This window comes from Drosophila rhopaloa, unplaced genomic scaffold (genome assembly GCF_018152115.1).
Source record: "Drosophila rhopaloa isolate 14029-0021.01 unplaced genomic scaffold, ASM1815211v1 contig_115, whole genome shotgun sequence".
Classification (NCBI taxonomy): Eukaryota; Metazoa; Arthropoda; class Insecta; order Diptera; family Drosophilidae; genus Drosophila; species Drosophila rhopaloa.
Genome location: NW_025334990.1, coordinates 15528892 through 15549267, shown reverse-complemented (window position 1 = coordinate 15549267; position 20376 = coordinate 15528892). Strand labels below are relative to the sequence as shown.

Here is a 20376-nt window from a genome sequence, read left to right as displayed (position 1 = left end):
ATTTGAAATTAAAACTCACCACCAAAACAGTGTTGTAAAACAACCCTATTTGTCGGGGGAGTCGATAGGTTTTTTCCGCTCTTGGATTATTCCCCACTACTCCCACAGTCACATTATTTTTCGCGTCTCGTCCGCGGCTGAATGTCTGCAAATTTCACACAAAAATAAGCATATTTTGTACGTTTTGCACCGCTCCACTTAAATTTCACCACTGCTTGACAAGGAATAAGTGCGAATATGGATCTCAGCGGTCCTCAAACTCTGAACCAAATACTTCAGCCCGACGAGTTGAAACTCGTGCCGGAAGACGTCCAAAAGAAATTGTCGGCGTACATAAAGAATTTTTCCGATGAGTATTGCAAGGAGCGGGCGGCCGCCAATCGGCTGGGTAAGCTAATATTTACATTTTGTGCGCTTTAAATCATACATTCATTTGTTTAGTATATGAGCCCTTGGGGCTCCAAAATTTGCCAGGCTTGCCGGCGTATTTTGACAACTTGTAGCACTTAAAACATGGCAAATACTTGTCTTAACTTGAATGCCAAACTTTCGTAATGTAATAGAAGCAGTTAGTAGTTAATTGTTGACTTTTCCTGCTTTCTATTATACATTTTTTTTTAATTTTCCGGCTTTAGCTCTTAAAAAACAATGGCTGCTGCACATTTCATTTTTCCTGCGAATTTTACCTGCTGCCGGTGTGGTCACACTGGCTTGGCCATCTTTCCCACCAAAATATTTGAATTACCGAAATTTTTGAATTTATTTAGGACTCGATAAATCCAATGCCAAAGTCGAAGCTATTTTATTCGTAACATACTTTTAGACACCCTTTTTAGGTGATTTCAAGTCCCTAGGGTCCTTGCATAAACAATTGTCCAACATTGCTCTACATAATGAGTATATATCGCAGTCCTTTTCCGCCACTAGGAACATCATTTTAGTTTGACAATTCCTGTCAAATTCAATTCCTTTTCCGTGTCTTAAGGTTGCATATAAAGAATAGCCTTGGTAAGATTTAAAACGTTACATTAATATTTAATTTTATTTTAACCACTTTCGACCGTCACTTCAAGAGATTTAACCAAAACTTGGAAGTGTAGGGTTAAAGAATTCAAATAAAAACCCCGACTGATAATTATATCACTCTGCAAATCAGGCGAGCCTGGAAAGTTAAGAAAATTCGTCTTTTTCTGCTACTCCACCCTGAGACCTTCAGAAACTCTCTTTTATCAAGTCAAAGCCAATGACAAATTATTTTTTCATACTTCACAGCCGAATCTGAGCAAAAAAGCGAAGAGCTAGAAAACAAAATGGAGGACTATCTGGCAAAATTCAACAACTTTGAGCTAAATGTCAATGAGCTGCGCAGCCAGCTGGACCAAGTATCCGCGGAACGGACCCAGCTCATTGAGACGGTCAAGAATTGCGAGCAGAATGTGTCCCAGTTGCGCAAGGAGAAGACCTCGGCCGTCGAGGAGCGCGATTCGCTGATGAAGGTCATCGAGCGCCAGCAGTCTGAGTTGGAGCGCCTGAAACAGGACCTGCACACCTACCAGCAGCAGCTTAGTGCGGCCATCGCCGCCAAATGCGAGGCCATCGCCCGCGTGGACGAGATCCAGAGCAAGGAGGTGGCCCTGGAGCTCAAGGAGAACCGCATGGAGAGCGAACGCCATATGCTGCAGCAGGAGATCCAGTTGCTTAGCGCCGATCTCAACAGGAACAACTCTGAGCTGCAGAACATCCGGCGGGAGCATTCGCTGAACACAATGCAACTAGAGTCGCGCCTCAAGGAGAATACCGATGCTCTGCAGCTGGTGCAGCGGCAATATGGACAGGCGAGCACAACCATCGAGGAACTAAACCGCAAGTTGGAGGCCCAGAACGACGTCACCTACAAGCAGAACCAGGACACGGAGGAGTATGTGGAGAGGCTGAAGAAGGAGCTCGATGCCAAGGAGAAGCTGTTCGACATCTTCAAGAATACCGAGGCCGATCATCTGACCCAGCGGGAAGAGCTCCTCTCGGGCATCGCCGAAATGAAGCGTATGCTGAACGAGTATGAGGAGCAAGGCGCCCAGCTGGAGGCGCAAATAACAACCCTTAAGAAGACACACGCCGAAGAGTTGGAAGAGCAGAACAAGAAGATTAAGGAGCTGCAGCAACAACTCGTCGGCGCGAATGATTTGCTGAAGGAGGCCCAGGAGAGCACCTTGGAGAGCGCAATCTGCAAGATAGCTCCCAGTGCGGCGGTTGCCAGTCGCCTTATGCGCTCCGATCTCTCGCTCACCGAACTCTACTCCATGTACGCCAAGAACAGCGAGGAGCTGGAGTTGCGTAACCGCGAAAACGAGCAGTTAAAGCTGCAGGTCAAGTCCATTCTTCAGGAGATCAGCGAGAATGCTCCGCAAATTGAAAAACAGACTTCCGAAATGCACAAACTGAAAAATACCCACGAGCAGCTCCTCCAGGAGCACGATGAGTTGGCCGAAAGAAAGATCTCATTAGAGCACGAGCTGGAAAGAATTGGCTGCAATCTGACTCACTGCCAGAAGGAAAACAAAAAGCTAAAGCAGACGCACAGCGATCTCAGCCGACAAGTGTGCATGCTGTTGGACGAACTGAACTGCTTGAGAGCTGGAGTACCCAACATCCGCAGCAAGCCGCAACGTGAGCCTACCTCCAGCGATGGTGTGATCGATACCTTGGCCACTTTCGGATCTATACAGGAATTGGTCGACAAAAATACTCAACTGCTAGCTGTGTCCCGCGATCTCGCAGAAATGCTGGAGGCGAATGAAAAACACAACGACAAGATCTTGCTGGAGCAGTCCGAAAAGCAGGTAAAGAAGCTTAACGCTCGATTTGCCGAAATGGAGGAGATCTTTGCCCAGAAAAACAGTACAATAACCACATTGCTCTCGAAGTGTGATCGCTACAAAAAGTTCTACTTCGCGGCTCAGAAGAAGCTGGGCCAAAAGACTGTGGATCTTGACGATTCCAATCTGCAGCTCAGCGAGTCCGTGCTCGAAACTTCAACGCTTTCGGCCGCCCAGGTGGAAGAGAAAAGCAATCTGGAGCGAAGAGTGCGCCAGCTGGAGCAGCAGTTGGAAGAGGAGGTAAAGAAGTATGCCTCCCTCAAGGAAAACTACGACTACTACACCAGCGAGAAGCGCAAGAACGACGCTCTTGCCCAGGAGCAATTCGACTCTATGCGCAAGGAAGTAAGAGAGCTGACGAGTAGCAACTGCAAGCTAATGAACGCCACGGAGTTCCAGAAGGAGCAGCTCGAACTGGTCCACAAAAACATTGAAACCTATAAGCAGCAGGTGACCACTCTGGAGGACCGGACGAAGAACTACGAGAAGACTATAGTCAAGCATGAGCAGACCGTGCTTATGCTCAAGGACGAAGTGATGGCTGCCCACCGCAAGCACGCAGCTGCCGATTCGGAGGCCCACAGCCTGCGCCAGGAGAACCGCATCCTCAAGGACACCGCCTCCCGCCTGCAGATCGAGAAGGAGACCTATCACCGCGAACAGCAGAGCCAGTCGCTGCTCTTGAACAGTCTGGAGTTCATCAAGACCAACCTGGAACGATCCGAATTGGAGGGACGCCAGCGCTTGGAGCAGCGTTTGGATGACACTGTCCGCGAACTGTCTGCCCAACGTCGCCACTTCCAGGAGGAGGAGGAGAAGTTCCGCGAATCAATTAATGAGTTCAAACGACAGGCGGAGACGGCCACTAAGTTGAAGGAGGAGGAGAAGCAGCAGGCCGAGAAGTGGCAGGCTGAGCTGTTGGGCGTCCGCGAAGATCTTGCCCAGAAGGTGAACCAGGTCAATGAGCTGAGCAAAAAGCTACAGAACAGCCTCACGCCTTCCATGAACGAAAATCCCATCACGGCGGCCAACAAACGAGCCCGGGAGCTTGAGCTCAAACTAGACCAGGCTAACGTGGAGATCCAGTCGCTCACCAAGGAACTGGCCAATGCTCGCGAGCATGGCGAACAGTTCTTCAAGATGTCCCAGAGCGCCGAGAGTGAGATCAAGCGTCTGCACGATTTGCACAGCGAACTGGTGGCCAAGCAGGAGGAGGAAATCAAGAAGCTCCAGAGTTCCGAGGCTGAGCTCAAGACGCGCATTACCGATCTAGAGGCGGAAGCTATGCTGTCCAATGTCACTGAGCAGAGCAAGACTGTCAACCAGTCTGGTCAGTTGAAGACGGCCCAAGAAGAGCTGAAGAGTGTGTTGGAGAAGCTCACGGAGTCCAATCGCACCATTCGCACGCTTCGTGGCGAGAACACCACTCTGGCTGAATCCCTGAGTGCCGTGGAGGTGAAATACGCCAACGGCATGATACAGCACTCGGCGGACATCCAGGAGCTTACCCGATTCAAGGCGGAGTTCTACAAGGTCAACGACGAGCTAAATCAGTTGAAGTCAGGAAGGGAATCACTACAAGCCGCTTACGACGAGCTCCAACGTTCCAATGCCGCGGCCCAAAAGCTCCTGGACAAGGAGAAGGAGGAGTCCGAGCAGCGCGTGGCCGATTTGCATGCCCTGAACTCCAGTCTGCACGATCAGATTGAAGCACTGACCACCAAATTGGCTGTTCTGGCCAGTCAAATTCAAAACCCGAACACTTCCCTTAATGAGTCGGGCATGGATGCGGATCAGAGCTTGAATACTTCTGGACTGGCCGGTGCCGAAGAGGGAAGAAACAATGAGCAGCTTCTGAAGATCATTAAGTTCCTGCGCAAGGAGAAGGATCTATTCGCCGCCAAGCTAGACATTCTCAAGGCAGAAAATGCTCGTCTCATGTCGGAGCACACGATTCAGCAGAAGAAGGTGGATGAACTAAATGGCTATCTGAACCAGGAGCGCTCCAAGAGTCAGACTGATGTGGTGTCGGCCAACAAGCACGAGGAGGTGTTGCGCAAGATCGAAACCCTAAACGCCATCACCGACAGCAACCGTATACTTCGGGAGGAGCGAAATGCTTTGACCCTTCGCGTCTCCGAGCTTACTAACCGCATCAGTTCCGTGGAAAAGGAGCTGTTCCCGATGCAGTGCAGCAACAAGGAGCTGTCTTCCAAGATCGAGGAAATTAATGTGGAGAACACCTCGTTGCGCACCGAGGCCATCAAGTGGCGGCAGCGCGCCAATGCGCTGGTGGAGAAGAGCAACCGCAATCCGGAAGAGTTCAAGCGTCTGCAGGCTGAGCGCGAGCACCTGGCCAAGTTGCTCACAGCCGAGAAGGAGCAGAGCAAAAAGCAATCGGATGAGCTAGCCCTGCTGAAGCAGCGTCTAGACACAGAGATTCCGTCGCTTAACAAACACTTGCAGTTGCTGGACGAGGCGCGCAAGAAGCAGGCGGACGAGTCCACCAATCTCAAGCAAAACAACACGCGCCAAACGCAGGACATCATGGAGCTGAAAAACCGCCTGCTCCAGAAGGAAGAGGAACTGCTTAAGGCCAACGAGGAGTTGGAGACAAAGGACAAGGCCATTGCAGACAAGGACACCAAGGAGCTGCAGTTGCGCAAGCTGGCCAAGAGGTACAAGGACTACTACATGGGATTGCAAGCACAAACAGGAGGAGCCGAGACCATCGCCGAACTGGAAAAGGTTCGCGGCGAATTGGAGGAGGTCAATAACCAACTGAGAGCACTGAAAGAAGAGCATGAAAAGCTGTCCAAAGAAAGCGAGGAGCTAAAGAAACGCGCTGAGCCAGAAACTGATGCCACTGCTGTGCGACAGGAGTATAAGGCCAAGTTGGACAAACTGGTTGTGGATCTTACCGTGGCTCGTACTGATTTGGCCAACCAGGAGACCACCTTTGCCGGCACCAAGTCCTCCTACGACGAGACAATCGCCCGCCTGGAAAAGGAGCTGCAGGAGAACATAGCCGCCAATAAGGACATCAACCAACGACTCACCCGGGAGAACGAATCTCTGCACATGAGAATTAACCAGCTTACTCGTCAGCTGGGATCCCAGCAGTCTACCAAGCCGTCGACCAGCTCCGTGGCCGAGAAGGGCAACATCTCGGAAAGCTCTCCGCGTACTGCTAACGTTAAACCTATGTCCGGATCAGCCACTGTGCAGCAATCGGCCACCGTGACTCCCTGGCGTGGAGGAGAGACTCCATTGGCCAGCATCCGGCCCATTTCAGTGCAGAACAGCCGCACGGCCGCTATTCTGCCCACCAGCCAACAGCCCCCGGCTGGATCCAGTACGTCCACCTCCTCATCGTCATCTTCTTCATCCACTTCCACCACATCCGCTGCGGCCAGCGGAGGCAGTTCGGCGGTGGCACAAACCGCTCTGGTGCCACCACAGCAGCAGGTGCACACCACAGGAAGTGCTGCCCTGGAATCGATGGCCTCCTCCTCGCCCACATCCTCGCACACCGACTACATGCCATCCACCAGCTCGGCTTCTGTGGCCGTGGCTGCTATTCCACCGATGGGCGCCTCATCCGCGGCTGAAAGTTCCCAGGAAGCGGAAAGCATCCAACATCCGCAGCAAAACGATTCGCAGTTGTTCGTGGGCGGAGCCCAGCAGCAAGTGGTGGCTCTGGTGTCGCCGCGCGTCGAGGGATCATCATCGTCATCTAGCTCCACGTCGGCCCCGAACGCCACCGCCCCGAGCGTTCAGGATGGCGGGAGTCAGAGCCAGCTGCCCAGCACTTCGGGCAGCAGCAGCAGCTCTTCCACGGTGGTAAGTAGCCACAGCAGGCACACACCATCCAGCAGCAATGTGACGACCACCCAGGCCGGCTGCTCGTCCCAGGGCATCAAGCGACCACGTGATGTGGAGGGAGACTCCTCCACCACGAACGAGGAGGGTGTACCCGAGAAGATGCCAAAGATGACGAAACGACTTCGTGGTCCCATGCACAGTGGAGAACTGTCTGCCGGGCACATTGGCGATTCCGGAATGGATGTCGACCAGATGCCGACCTCTTCGCAGCGCGATCAGGAGGATGACATTCAGGTGGTGGACTCGGACGACGAGGAGGACGTTCTGGCCGATGCCGACGATGGTCCCATTGACGGAGGCGATGCCGAACAGGAGGGATACGAGGATTCCTACGAGCAAGACAACGAGATGGACGACAACGAGGGTGCTGACGATGACAACGATATAGCCGTGGATGCCCAGGACAACAACGAGGTGGACATCGAGGAGGTGCCGGAGCAGCACATGCAGGCGCAGGAAGAGAGCCAATCGCTGGACAGCCAGGCAGTGGCGACCGCATCCGCTTCCACGCAGGAGAACAACCAGAGCCAGGCCATCACCAGTGGCAGTGGCGAGTCCTCGAACCCGGTGACTTTGCCGCAGGCTGAGGTCTCCAACTGGAAGCAGGCTGCCGCTTCCACGTCCACGGCCGCTGCTAGACGCAACGAAAGGTGGGTAAATGATTTGTCTCCGATAATCGGATCTAATTTATTAATATTCTCAACAGCTCTGTGGAGATTGTTAGCTCACCCCAAGTATCGAACTTCAGCGAGCAGCCAGCCCGCTTGGAGACCGCCGAGGTGGATAACACCGCCGAAGTGGTCGATGGTGCTCCCCATGAAAGTGCAGGACCCAGCGATGAGGGAGCTGCCTCTGGCAGTTCTCCACTAAAACTGGGCGAGGCAGGAGAGAGCAGTGGAAGCGACGGCAACAAAGCAGCCGACGAAGGGGATCTTGCTGGAGGAGCTGAAAACGCCAGTGAGGCGGATGAGGCTTTCGCCGAGGAGACGCTGGCTGCTGGCCAAGAAGAGGACTCCCAGCCACTGGGAAATGATAGTAAGCTATATAACGAATTATATAAAGAATGAAAAACTAATCAGCTTCTATCTTACCAATGCAGATCCAAATGTGGGCACGAGCCAGTCGGAGGTGTCCCATAACCAGGCCAATCTTGCCGAGGGCAACCCCACCGAGGACAGCGAGGGCGCCGATGGCGTCTCGTCTGAGGGTGAGAAGCAGGCGGTGGGTGTTGAGGTAAGGACGCGTTCTTGTCCAAAGTAGCACTTTCTCTGGTGGCTAGTTAACAGTGGAGATCAGCAGGTTGGTCCGAATGAGACCCTGCATGGGAGTTAATTTAATTAGAATGCTATTAATCTAACCCCCAGTTGACATCTATTTCTTGTGATTTAAAACAGAATTTTGAGACTGAAAGATAAACTATTGGTGCTTAAGCTGAACTAACTAACAAGTTTACCCAATGATTAATTTGTATTTGTATTATAAATTTTATAATCAGTTGAAACTGGAAATCTGTTAATATTTTTTATTTTATTTAATGAAACTACAGCTTTATCTGACACAAGTGAAAATAATACCACCGAAACTTTTGTGTTTTTATTCTTTAACTGCCTTATAATAAGAATCACTATTTAGATGGGGTATTTCCTATTCAACTTCACTCAAAGAATCAACACTACTGTTTTAAAATTTAAAGAAAGTAGTTTATATAACTTAGACCTCAGTCTGATCCAACTCAATTCTAACTCGATCGCTTTTGCTGTCTTTAAAGGAGGAGGGTCGGGAGGCGGAGGCCACTTCGCCGTCGGAGAACACGCGATTTCGCACGCTGCGCAGTGCGGTGCCCACAAGACGCGGAGGACGTGCTATGATGCGCGGCGGCAGTCCCAACAACCAAAACCGGCCGCAGCGGATCGTCTGGCAGCGGGAGCCGTCGCCGGGAAACATGCAGCGCGACCAGGGAAACATGCCGCCCAACAGCAATCGGTTCGCCCAACGGGCACGCAGCCGGCGACCCATCCGTCGCCCAGCACCGAATAACTTCAACAGCGGCGGACGATTCCCCTAGGGCGAGGAGTTTAGCGGACCCGCAGACGAAAGTCCGCTGTAGGCTGACTATAATCATTGCGTTTACTGAGCTAGATATAAGTCTCCTCGCATTTAACTATTATTAATCCTCCTACACTTACATTAATTACTCAACATTCTCCCGCTTGCGAGTCTTGATTTTCTGCAGCTGCCAAGACGCAAAGAGCTTCGGCTCTTGTACATTCATTTAGCTATAGATTTCTAAATAAACATAATGTAATGGTGAACATATTCTGTGTCTGAATTTTAAACTGGTCTACAAATGTTATTCTCTATTAATCTCCATTAATTTAATTTGTTGTCCAATACATTATTTTTATTATTCATTTTGTAATTTAAAAAAATGTTTCATTTCCTTTTTTTGTAAATTGAAACGTAATAGCTTCCGATATTTAGCTTTTTACTGAAACTTTATTTAAAAAATTCTTCAGAAAAGTAAATAAATACATTTTTATAAGGACTTTAAGAATTGTACAAATATATGGCTGATCAAAAGATCTGAACTACAAGTATTTATAGGCCATTGAATCGTAATATTGCAATTGATGGCAATGACCCTAATTGGTCTAACCCACACAAAGTCAATTAATTATGCAGACCACAGCCGTGAACCATGGAACGTGATCAGAATTACCGGCTCAAACATAATTACCTGTTGTTGTATGTCAGTTGGCCAGGCGGGATCCATCAGAAACCGATGAGCTGGTACAAATCCCACTGAACCGAAAATGATCTACTCTGACAATTGCTGTTGCTGCATCGAGCTGAAGTGCGGCTGCATCCTAATAGCCATCGTTGAGGTGCTCATCCGTGGGCTGGATCGGTTCTTTGTGGATCGTAAGTATGATTTAAATATAAATCTAAAGTGCAAATAAACCTTTTCCCAAGGCGACAGTCTGTTGGGACTTTTTTCCCTCATAGTAAGTGGTATCTACGTCATCTGTTGCATATTCCTTCTGCTCGGAGCCGTGTTGGTAAGACTTTTTAATAGCTCGGTTTCATAGGATATTAAAATACTTTATTTCAGGGTTTAAGATATTTTCTGTTGCCGTATCTCTCGGTTTCCTGCCTACGTTTCCTTATTTTGGTTGCCGAGGGCGTGTTTGTGGCCACGGAAGGCATTATCAACGAATATCTTGTTTTTGACATTCTCCAATCCCGTAAGATAACATTATTATATAGATATTTATACAGCCTGCTTATCTCCGTTTCCAGTTCTTGGCTTGTACTTTTGGTTGGTGGTCTATTCTTACTACGATCGATTGAAGGACACCTGAGTTCATATATTTTGTTGCCTTTTTATAAAATTTGATGTCTTTTGGAAAAGTAGTGAAACAAATTTTAGAAGATTAATTTGCATTTTGTATCAATGTTATGTTCAGTTACCTGATATAATAAATTGCTAATCTTAACAACAATATACCTACAAACTTTTTTCTTACCGAATTAAAGGCTTTAATATTAAATAATAAAAACAGGCCGCCACAAAACTTTTTCTTCTGTAATGCTCGTTTTATTTTAAAAGTAAAAACTCATTTGTATTCAATAAGTGTACTCCCATCAATAAAACAAATATTGAGTACTGAGCTCATTTCGCACAGAGTTAAATATCGCTACCCCATTGTTGATAACGAGTGGTTGATCTTCGTATGTCAAACGAAAATAAAAATGTTTATCAATAATTTACGAAGAGATTTAATATTTAATGATTCAGCCTGTATTTTCCGCAAGAATTCATGGGGATATGGGTATATATTATGATAAAGATTCACATGCATATGCCAAGATTTCAGGATCTGGAACACAACTTACAACAAGATATGAATACTTATTATCTCCATACATGTCTGGCGCGGAATATGAATACTTATTATCTCCATAGAGTAAGAATCTGACCCTGAATATGTAAAAATTCATGTGCAGCAGGAATTCAAGATCCGGGAACAAATTGATTTTGCATTTTCTAAACTCTCTTTAATGGCAGCGATCATAAATAATATTTACATTCATGGGCTGTGCACCTAGGCGACACTACAAACTAGAACTGCTCGAGGGTGCGGGGGGCAGGTGGTGCTCCGTACTCCTCCGCGGGGGCGGATGGGGGTGGTCCGTACTGGGTGGCCGGCTTGGGCTGCTGCTGCTTGTACTTGATGAAGTACACCTCCGGCTTGCTGGGCTCCGTGGGCTCGGGAGCGGGCAGGATGAGGGGCTGCTGCTCTTCGGGCTTCTTCACGAGTACATAGACCAGGGTCTTGTGCTCATCCTGCACTGGGGGTGGGAGCACCTGACGCACTGGAGTGGGTGGGTTGGGCGCCTTGATGAAGATGATCTTGTAGTGCTTTTTGGGCACGGCCGTCTGGATGGGCGAGGAGGCCGGATAGAACTCCGGCTCCTCTGGCGGCACATGCACGTACACATTCTTGGTCACCAGGGCCTCCGAGGTGGCCGGTGGTCCGTAGAAGGCGGCGGGTGGGCCATAAACGGGTAGAGGCTGTGCCGCCGGAGCAGGGGGTCCGTATTCCTTTTGGGGAGCTGGCGGTGGGGGTGGTCCATAGCGGGACTTCGGTGGCTCCGGACGGGCCACACATATGGCCAGGCTGGCGGCCAGGAGGAGGAGGATACACTGCGTCTGCATGCTGGTCGTGTCGATGGTTCCGCTGCGAATGAAGCTACTGCTGCAGGTCAATCGGGCATTTTATATGGCTCTCGCCGCCAGACGATTTGTATAGCCCCCGCCTTTGCATAATATTTCCGATGGCTTCCCAATCGCGTTACGCGGAGCTCTTCAATCCCCGCCTGCAATCCGCGATGCATACAAATTAGTGGGCGCATTGTGCTCATTTCGGTTTCGTTTTCGATATAAGTGGACGCGGATTCCGTTTCCGATGGGGATTCGTTTTTAGATTCATTCGGGTGATGAAAACGAAACCGAAAACTGCACAGGCAGAAAGATCGAAGGGAGGGGCCTGTCGTTGTCACGTTCTGTTTTTTTTTTTTTTTTTGGTCTTCCCGGCCTTTTTTTTTCGGCCAATATTTGCCAAAGGCATACGCTTTAATGGTCGATTGCGATGTTTACTTGTAATTTATTATATAACTCGATTGACACGATCGTACATTCCGTTGGTAGGCCAGGGACGGTCATTGGATCGACGATCTGCACTTAAATATTTATAGGGCGCCAATTTCGCAAGAGGTTACTAACCCATGAAACAAGAAGAACCCACCTCGGAAGTAAACTAACTTTCTAAGTCAGAAAATAGCCTTAACAAAAATAAAATGATCTTGACATAAAAGTTAGAATAAGTTAGTTTTAAACTGCTATCGATTTAATTATCACATGTGTAAAGTATTATCGTCACAAAAGAGTTAATAAAGAAACTGTCTAAATAGACAGTTAAAAGTTTCAAGTAAAATCATTTTTGGTTCAGATTATGTATGCTTATTAAATAGGGGAGCTCTTTAAATAAAGGGTAATGTGCATTACTAGCATTCAACTTCTTACAAGTTATATAAGCTTGTTTGAGCCAGCATAATTAAGTACTTTGTATTTAGTGTCAGAACTTACACAATCTGGTCTCCAATAATCAAAAAAACTACACCCTCTAATCGTTCCACTGAAAACTAAGACCTAAGGATCTGCAGACCATCGGCAATATGATCTACCTACAGAATTGCTGTTGCTGCGTGGATCTGCGCATCGGTACCATTATAATCGGGATACTGCACATTATAGCGGATGTTATTGGAGGCATTTTTGTAGCATTGTTTGGAGAGTCGGGTAAGTGCGAGGGAAGTCCAGAACATGTAGTTATCCTGATATCCCCGTAGGCATTCCCGACTTGGGCCACACTCTGTTCATTATCTTCGTGATGTTGCACATTCTGAGCTGCGTCTTTCTGATCATCGGCTGTTTTCGGGTGAGATCGACCTCAACTTGTTAATATAAATTATAGTTAAATCTATAAAACTCCAGTTAAGAAGCTGCTGGATGCTATTCTACATAATAATGACCATGATCATGGCTCTGGCCATGCTAATACTGATAGTATCAGACGTTATACTAGCCATTTGGTTCTGGGTCATGGTAACCTATGCCATTATGTTCTGTGAGTAGATTCCAAGGCTTTTGATTGATGGCGTTTGCTTATTCCCAAAACTTTCAGTCCTATGCCTTTACTTCTGGCTGGTGGCCTACTCCTTCTATGCCGCGTTGGGAGGAGCTCTGTTCCTCTGAGATCCTCTGATCTTTTACCATCTAGTTGTTGTAGTAAATTGTACGGTGCTTGTAGTAATAAAACTTTTGGTTCTCTCACAATTACTATGCCTTTTCAATCAGTTTTCAGGTTTTCATAGATCAAAATTGTAAAATGTGGCGTCTTAAAAAATGTTGCTGTTGCATTAAATTGCGCAAGGCCTGCTATTTAATCGCCGTGCTGGACTTTGTTGTCAACGCGCTGGTGCTCAACATGGCCGGTCGTAGGTGTCCGATTGTGATCCTTTCCTGAATTCCCTATCTGTCAGTAATTAATTCCCTATCTATCAGAGGAGTTTATCGCACACATCGAGCAGGCGGTGGCCATTTGTCACTGCATTGGGTGCATTTTCCTGCTGGGCGGAGCACTACTCGTAAGTCCAGATGGCACCACTAAGTAGCTGATCATACGATAACATCTTGAAAAACCACCACAGAGATCGACCGTTCTTCTGATGTTCTTCCTCATCACCAGCCTGACCAACTGCATCATAATGACTGTGTACTGCATCTACCTTCTGATATACGAACAGATATACCGGGAGATAATTGTTCCAGGCTCGGCCATTTATATTTGTGAGTTTTTCAATGGGCTTTATTCCAAGAACAGATCTAAAGTCCAGGCTTTCCAGGCTGTGATATCTACTTCTGGATCGTCGTCTATTCGTTTTATGTTGAAGTGAGAAATCCTGATGATGGATTGGAAGTATGATTACTCACCTAAAAATAGATAAATTGTTATATTTGTGAGGTCTTCAATGGGCTTTATTCCAAGAACAGATCTAAAGTCCAGGCTTTCCAGGCTGTGATATCTACTTCTGGATCGTGGTCTACTCGTTTTATGTTGAAGTGAGAAATCCTGATGATGGGTTGGAAGTATGAGTACTCACCTAAAAATAGATAAATTGTCCTCGAGTCTGTATTAAGGTATCCCTTTTATCAAAGGGTTCTTATCCCCAATAGTATTTGAGGTAATTGTAAAACTTCTAAAGCTTGTATTCGGTAAACTTAAATGCAATTGTGCCTTCCTTTGGTAAAGCGGATTTCCCATCAGACACGTTCTCATATAAGTTAAATCAAAAGTTTTTCTTTTATCATTTATTATCCCAAATGCTTGATTAAATTCTTTTGTTTTAACTACACTAATCAGTGGTGCTATTGTGAAGGCTTTCTGCCACACAATTTAACCTTTTTGGTGTATACATTCTTTTATATTTGACTCTGGTAAATAAATACCATTTAAATCGGCTGCACTTTCATAATTTTCTAACCCTTTAATTTGCGTTTTGGGCAAAGTCTCCAAAACAGAATGGTTCTCTTAGAGTCGATGATATTGATGGAACTTGCTTGTATCTGTAAAACAAAAAGACACCATTCAAAATTGATTACACTATAAATAAAAAACAAAATTTTGAAAATGTTACAAACTTACCCATTTAAATTTGATTGCCTCTCGACCTTTGCGTTTACATCCTCAATTATTGAGCGGAAGTCCTTTGTGAGGGCGTCTTGGTTCATTACATTGCACAAGGTTTGAATGAAAATCGATCCAGCTGTCACGTGGCGAAAGCTCTGGAAACCTTCGGTCGAGCTGTAGCACTTGATATAGGATGAGGGGTTCCGGTCGGATTTCTTAGAATCCGCCTTCCAATGGCCCTTGCAGGCCTGGATTATTAGGATTTTTGGCTTATTTGCCAGGGTTTCATTTTCGAAGAGTGGAAATAAAATATCCCTGTCCACGTGGTACTCTTCACCGTCGCATGCACAGATCTTCTCGTTTTGGTCCCCATGGCTCAAGATCACGATGACCAAAGCAGACAGATGGGCGAAACTTTTTAGAGCCACTGTAAAAAATGAAATTACATCAAAAGGTCAGTATGGGTTTTCTTCGTTACCTACATGCCCGGACGGTGTCCTTAACCTTAGCCAGTGTGGGATTGGGAATTTCGTCAATCTGACATTTTAGCTTTCCGAAAGTATTACGCACAGCTTCGACATCCTTTGAGCTGCCTTTTCGATTCCGTGCGGGATCATTCGGAAATTCCTCATGATTCAATATGCAGAGATAAGGCGGCAAAAGTTTCTTCGGAGGATCAACTGATTGTAATGGAACTGATTCACTGGCACTTTCAGATAACTCCATTCGAGCATCCTTTTAAAATAAGTTACATTAAATATTTTTTGAAATATTGCTTATAACTAATAATATACCCACGTGCTGAAAGACCATACTAGCTGGTTGAAATTGCCTGAGCGGTTCACCACTGGTTGTCCCAGAATCACTGACTTGTTCAGCCAACTCATTGCTGTCCTGTAAAAAAAAAACAAATATTAAAAATATTATTTTATACAAAAAAGGTTATAATTTAACTACTTGGCGTTTTAATTATTTAATTATTGTAATTACTGTTAATATACAAACTTTTTATCGGTTGGGAAATTAGCAACTTTCCATTTTAATAAAAAACTGACCCTTTGATAGCACAGATTTTAAGAAGAAGAAAAATACTTGTTATAAATTTTTTAAGAAAAATTAACGCTCGATCGATATAGGCTTAATCAAAGCTTTTTAAGGTATATTTAGGGAAATGGGAATTTGTTGAAATGGTATAAACTTTATCCAAGCAGGTTAGGTTAAAAAGAAGGCAGGGAAAAGACATTTGCGACAAAATGTCATTGATTTAACAGAGCGTTAAAATGTAAATCGCTGGCAACAATAATTGTCAAAATACAAAGAGGGCATCAATATGAATACATTATGTACATGCATTGGCATTGTATATTGTGTTGTTCGGTCGAAATAACACAAAGAAACAGTAAACGATAATCTTCTTACCCACGAAAAGAACTCAGATGTGGCCTGAAACCTTTGATCCTGTACAGGCGTATCAATTTCGTCCCTCCATTCCTGTTAAGATCAAAAGCCATTCATTACTGGATTACTTCCGAATTCTTTACCAAAGCACCTCTTCACGTTCTAGCGACACTTCCGTACGATTCCTATCCATGTGTAAGACTGAGTTGTATTATGGCTGATAACCTTATCAACACCCAAAGGTTATCTCAATGTGAAATACATTTTAAATTTTTCGCAACATACATATGTATATAGGGTGACATCACTATAATCCCCTCACACAAATTTGGGGCAAATTTGCAATATATATTAATATTAAATAGCAGAAGATAAGAAGTCAAGAGTCGCTCATGCAATTCCATCAATCCCATTCAATCCCATTATATTTATCATTTATCCGTTTTCCAAAATAAACTTAATATAAACATAAAAAATGTCAAAATCTGGGTACCCTTATTTATTTATTTTGAGTTCACAACGACAAAAAACGACAATTTAATCGGTTTTAAGATTACCCTTGCTCTTTATTTATTAACTTCTAGTTGGTGGGAGACATATTGATAATTGTTAACCTATTGTAAACTCTGAAATCAGCTTTTTATATTCAATAAAAAAAATCCTCTTTTTTCCAGCAATTAGTTTTTAATTTAAAGCAAAGGTTGAGACTTTTACAGATAAATTTAACTAGTTACCATCTTGATCTATGTAGATGTTGTGCCAAAAGTAAAATTTTTTTGTTCCAAACGTTGAAGTATACGACGGTATCATTTCCTTTCTGAAAACAGCAAGCCATTACAGATAGTAAAAGATAAATAAAATGGAAGCCTTGATATACTTACTTATATTTATCAGGAGCTTCCTCAGTGACCGACTGGTTCACTGCCTGCATAATTTTCTGGAAATCTTTGGTTTTGCCGTCTTTATCCATGTGTTGGCATAGAGTTTGGATGAACGGCGATCCAAAGAAAGGATGTCGGTAGGCTTCAAACCCCTCGGTGGTCCCGTAACAGATGATGAAATCCCTGGGGTTGCAACTTATTCGGTTTGAGTCCGCCTCTAAAATTCCTTTGCATGCCTGGACAATCAATATTTTCGGCTTGCCTCTCAGGGTATCGTTTCTCAAAAGGGGAAATAAAACGTCATCGTCCAAGTAGTAATTCGTATCGTCGCATGCCTCGATCAACTCATTGCGATTGCCATGGCTCAGAATGGCGATGACTACCGCAGATCGGAGTTTCAGGTTCTCCACTTCCACTGGAAAAGCTCAATCAATATCAAGTAGAAAATACCCTTCGGATTACTCACATTTTTTAAAGGTTCCCTGTATCATAGCCAGTGTAGGGTTTGGAACTTCGTGAACCTCGCAGTTCAAGTTTTCAAAAGTACTTCGCAAAGCATCGACATCTTTCGAACTTCCTGATCTGTTTTTAACTGTATTCTTGAATATTTCATGATTGAATATGTAGACCAATGGAGGTTGAAGATCAGTAATCGAAATCCCCGGAATAGTAGATGTTTTTTGAATTGTAGCAGAGGGCGATGTCCTTGGAATCCTAGCACTAGATATTTAATTATATAAGCTATAATTGGAGCTTTTTATTTTTTTATATTTCCAGTCTCTTACTTTGCGTACTGCACAAAATCTCCAAAACAGAATGGTTTCCTTAGAGTTGATAGTATTGATGGTACTTGCATCAGTCTTTTAATTAAGGATCAATATAAACTTTATTTAAATACAGTTAACAAATAATTTTCTCTGATTTACTGAGCACTTACCCTAACGATTCAGCTATCTCCTCGACCCTCGCGTTTACATCGTATATAATTAACCGGAAGTCCTTTGTAAGGCCGTCTTGATCCATCACTTCGCACAGGGCTTGTATAAAAATAGACCCTTCTTCTACGCGACGATAGCTCATGAAACCTCCGGAGGAGCTGAAGCATTTAATATAGGGTGAGGGAATTTTCTTCGAAAAAGGTGGCCTTCCATTGCCTTGACCGGCTTGGGTTATTAGAATTTTTGGTTTTCCTGACAGGGTTTCATTTTCGAGGAGCGGAAAGAGCACATCAACATCCAAGTCGTACCCCTCATCGTCGCACGTGCGAATCCTCTCCTGTTCTAAGCCGTAGCTCAACATAACTATTACCAAACCGGACAAGCGATCGAATCTTTTTAGGACCACTGTAAGAAATTTATTTAAGTCAAACAAACATTATTGGTCTCATTTTTTACTCACATTTTCTAATCGTGTCGTTAACCATAGCCAATGTGGGGTTGCAAACAACTTCAATCTGACATTGTAGGCTGGAGAATGTTTTGCACAGAGCTCTAACATCCTGTGAGCTGCCTAATCGCCTCTGGTCTGGAAATACCTCGTGATTCAATATGCAGACATATGGCGGCAGCAATTGCTGCTGAGGATTAAAACCAGACTCCAGTGGCAGACATCCTTGAGCATCCTTCGGTAGTAATACATTAAAATCATAATCATACCATTATTTATATAATTTCATTTTTCATTGCGTTTAACAAAAGAAAAGTCGTTTAAGCATATATTGCTTATTTATAGCAATACTCTATGTAAGGAATGATAATCTTACACATTGAATGTCTTCAGATATGGTCTGAAATCTTTCAGCGGGATTAGTATCCTGTGCAGGCGTATTCATTTCGTCTCTTAATTCCTGTAAAGACTTGAAAAAATATGTTATTGCAATGCACGTAGTTATCCATTACTAAGACACCTATTCACTTTTCAGTTCTTGTCGTTCGGAATCCATTACTACGACTAATTGTAGAAATGAATGTGCAGCTATTGTGTTATTTGAAAGATAAGATTTATTATTAAGTGTGAGTTGATATCTAATCAACGCTTATCGATCCAGTCTTTTTCTGTCTGATAGTCATTTGCACATCCGGTCCCCGAATAGGAAGTGCTTATATTTAGTGTAAATAATTATAAATCACGTTTTACACATTAAAGGATTTGGACAGAAATCTGCCATTAAAACAGGAATTCGATGACAATTTCCTGTTGTGGCAATAGAAACCAACTTAAAATAAAATAAAATAAATTTGACGAGGAACGAATTTTATTTACATAAAATAATAACGTAATATAGTAAATGCAATTAAATTGGTATCTTTGTATCAAATAATGATATGGTTTATGGTGGTTTCGTATCATCCGTTTTGCACAAAATCTCCAAAACAAAAGCGTTTTGTAAGGTTGGAGTTTACCGATGGCGTTTGCTTATAACTGAAAAGCAGGAAAAAAAGGCCAAATAAATTAATAATAAATAAATATTATATATTTTGTTAATGAAAATATTAAAAACGACGACTTGACTCTTGTACTTACCCTTGTGATATAGACAACTTTTGAACACTAACTTTTACATCTTCAATGATTGACCGAAAATCCTTTTTCATTCCATCTTGATTAATTTTATCGCACAAGGTTTGTATGAAAATGGATCCATTTGATTCATTGCGATAGCTAAGAAAACCCTCGGAGCTGCTGTAGCATTTTATGTACGGTTCATTATTTTTTTGATTTTTTTTCGAATCCGATTCCATTGATGCTCTCCATGATCCCTTGCAGGCTTGGACAATTAGGATTTTGGGTTTGCCTGACAGTGATTCATTATCGAAGAGTGGAAAAAGAACATCGTCGTCTAAATTGTAGCTCTTATTGTCGCACGTTTGGATCTGCTCCCTTCGGGAGCCATGGCTCAAGATGACGATGACCAAACCAGACGGATGGTCGAATTTCTTTTTAGTCACTGAAAGGAATTTATTAATATCCAGCAAATATTGTATCAAATTTTTTTCTTACAATTTTTCAATTTGTCGTGAACTATAGCCCGAGTGGGGTTCGGGACTACTTCAACCTTACACTTCAGCTTCTTGAAAGTTTTTGTCAGAGCTTCGACATCATTTGCGCTGCCTTTTCGGGGTTTCCCGGGAAACTCTTCGTGGTTGAGGATATACACAGCCGGGGGCTTAAGGTCTCCATCCGCAGGCTTTAAATAGCCTTGAGCATCGGAACCTTGTTCCTTGAGATAAGATTAACATGTTATCTTATTATTGAAAAAGGCTTATCCATGGGAAGGCTGTGCAACCTACACTATTTTAAAGCTTGTAAATTGTTTGTGTTTGTACTTACCTTTCTCTGAAGGTTCTCTTCATAGAGATTATTAATCTACAGTTTTAAAAAGTCATTAAATTTGTTTATTCATATTATTACCAATAGACTTCCAGTTATAATACATACTTTCTGATGATCATTTTCTAGAGGTCGCCAATTTGCCATTGTTACTGGTTGCCGATCAACAGTCAACTGTCTCATCCGCGGTTGATTCCAAGACAATATATGCGATAATTTTACTCTTAGTTCGTCGCTATCTTATTTACACAC

The 20376-nt window shown here is 44.3% G+C and overlaps 7 protein-coding genes across 10 annotated transcripts; 4 read left to right on the top strand and 3 right to left on the bottom strand.

Moving 5' to 3' along the window:
- The first annotated feature begins 85 nt into the window (after positions 1–85).
- LOC108049220 (nucleoprotein TPR) lies at positions 86–9073 on the top strand. Of its 2 annotated transcripts, none has more exons than XM_017130336.2 (5): positions 86–388; positions 1273–7411; positions 7468–7796; positions 7861–7994; positions 8530–9073. In XM_017130336.2, the coding sequence occupies exons 1-5, from the start codon at positions 238–240 to the stop codon at positions 8824–8826; spliced, it is 7050 nt and encodes a 2349-aa protein (XP_016985825.1). In that variant the 5' UTR covers positions 86–237; the 3' UTR covers positions 8827–9073. The 2 variants fall into 2 exon arrangements, with proteins under 2 accessions (XP_016985825.1, XP_016985826.1); XM_017130337.2 differs by lacking the exon at positions 86–388 and adding an exon at positions 994–1008.
- Positions 9074–9529: 456 nt separating this feature from the next.
- On the top strand, positions 9530–10266 carry LOC108049211. Its single transcript, XM_017130326.1, has 4 exons — positions 9530–9683; positions 9735–9820; positions 9874–10006; positions 10062–10266. Exons 1-4 carry the CDS (start codon positions 9575–9577, stop codon positions 10121–10123), a joined length of 390 nt encoding a protein of 129 aa, XP_016985815.1. The 5' UTR covers positions 9530–9574; the 3' UTR covers positions 10124–10266.
- Positions 10267–10571: 305 nt separating this feature from the next.
- Positions 10572–11511, bottom strand: LOC108049210 (extensin-3). Its single transcript, XM_017130325.2, has one exon. The coding sequence runs from the start codon at positions 11479–11481 to the stop codon at positions 10885–10887; it is 597 nt and encodes a 198-aa protein (XP_016985814.1). The 5' UTR covers positions 11482–11511; the 3' UTR covers positions 10572–10884.
- An 896-nt stretch (positions 11512–12407) lies between these two features.
- Positions 12408–13161, top strand: LOC108049262. Its single transcript, XM_017130388.1, has 4 exons — positions 12408–12624; positions 12675–12763; positions 12820–12952; positions 13010–13161. The coding sequence occupies exons 1-4, from the start codon at positions 12501–12503 to the stop codon at positions 13078–13080; spliced, it is 417 nt and encodes a 138-aa protein (XP_016985877.1). The 5' UTR covers positions 12408–12500; the 3' UTR covers positions 13081–13161.
- LOC108049264 lies at positions 13133–14240 on the top strand. 3 transcript variants are annotated; one of them, XM_017130391.2, is made up of 5 exons: positions 13133–13322; positions 13390–13472; positions 13536–13674; positions 13731–13804; positions 13879–14240. In XM_017130391.2, the coding sequence occupies exons 1-5, from the start codon at positions 13214–13216 to the stop codon at positions 13882–13884; spliced, it is 411 nt and encodes a 136-aa protein (XP_016985880.1). In that variant the 5' UTR covers positions 13133–13213; the 3' UTR covers positions 13885–14240. The 3 variants fall into 3 exon arrangements, with proteins under 3 accessions (XP_016985880.1, XP_016985879.1, XP_016985878.1); XM_017130390.2 differs by having other exon boundaries at positions 13134–13322; positions 13731–13844; positions 13901–14240; XM_017130389.1 differs by having other exon boundaries at positions 13136–13322; positions 13731–14240.
- Positions 14241–14372: 132 nt separating this feature from the next.
- On the bottom strand, positions 14373–15328 carry LOC108049261 (caspase-3-like). The gene is made up of 4 exons (XM_017130386.2): positions 15314–15328; positions 14998–15250; positions 14531–14942; positions 14373–14451 (listed from the first exon to the last, which is right to left on the bottom strand). Exons 1-4 carry the CDS (start codon positions 15326–15328, stop codon positions 14373–14375), a joined length of 759 nt encoding a protein of 252 aa, XP_016985875.2.
- On the bottom strand, positions 15327–20293 carry LOC108049260. Its single transcript, XM_044457766.1, has 12 exons — positions 20233–20293; positions 20125–20160; positions 19795–20014; positions 19318–19741; positions 18557–18689; positions 18193–18415; positions 17732–18137; positions 17580–17654; positions 17261–17514; positions 16795–17209; positions 16648–16730; positions 15327–15409 (listed from the first exon to the last, which is right to left on the bottom strand). Exons 1-12 carry the CDS (start codon positions 20269–20271, stop codon positions 15399–15401), a joined length of 2319 nt encoding a protein of 772 aa, XP_044313701.1. The 5' UTR covers positions 20272–20293; the 3' UTR covers positions 15327–15398.
- Positions 20294–20376: the final 83 nt, after the last annotated feature.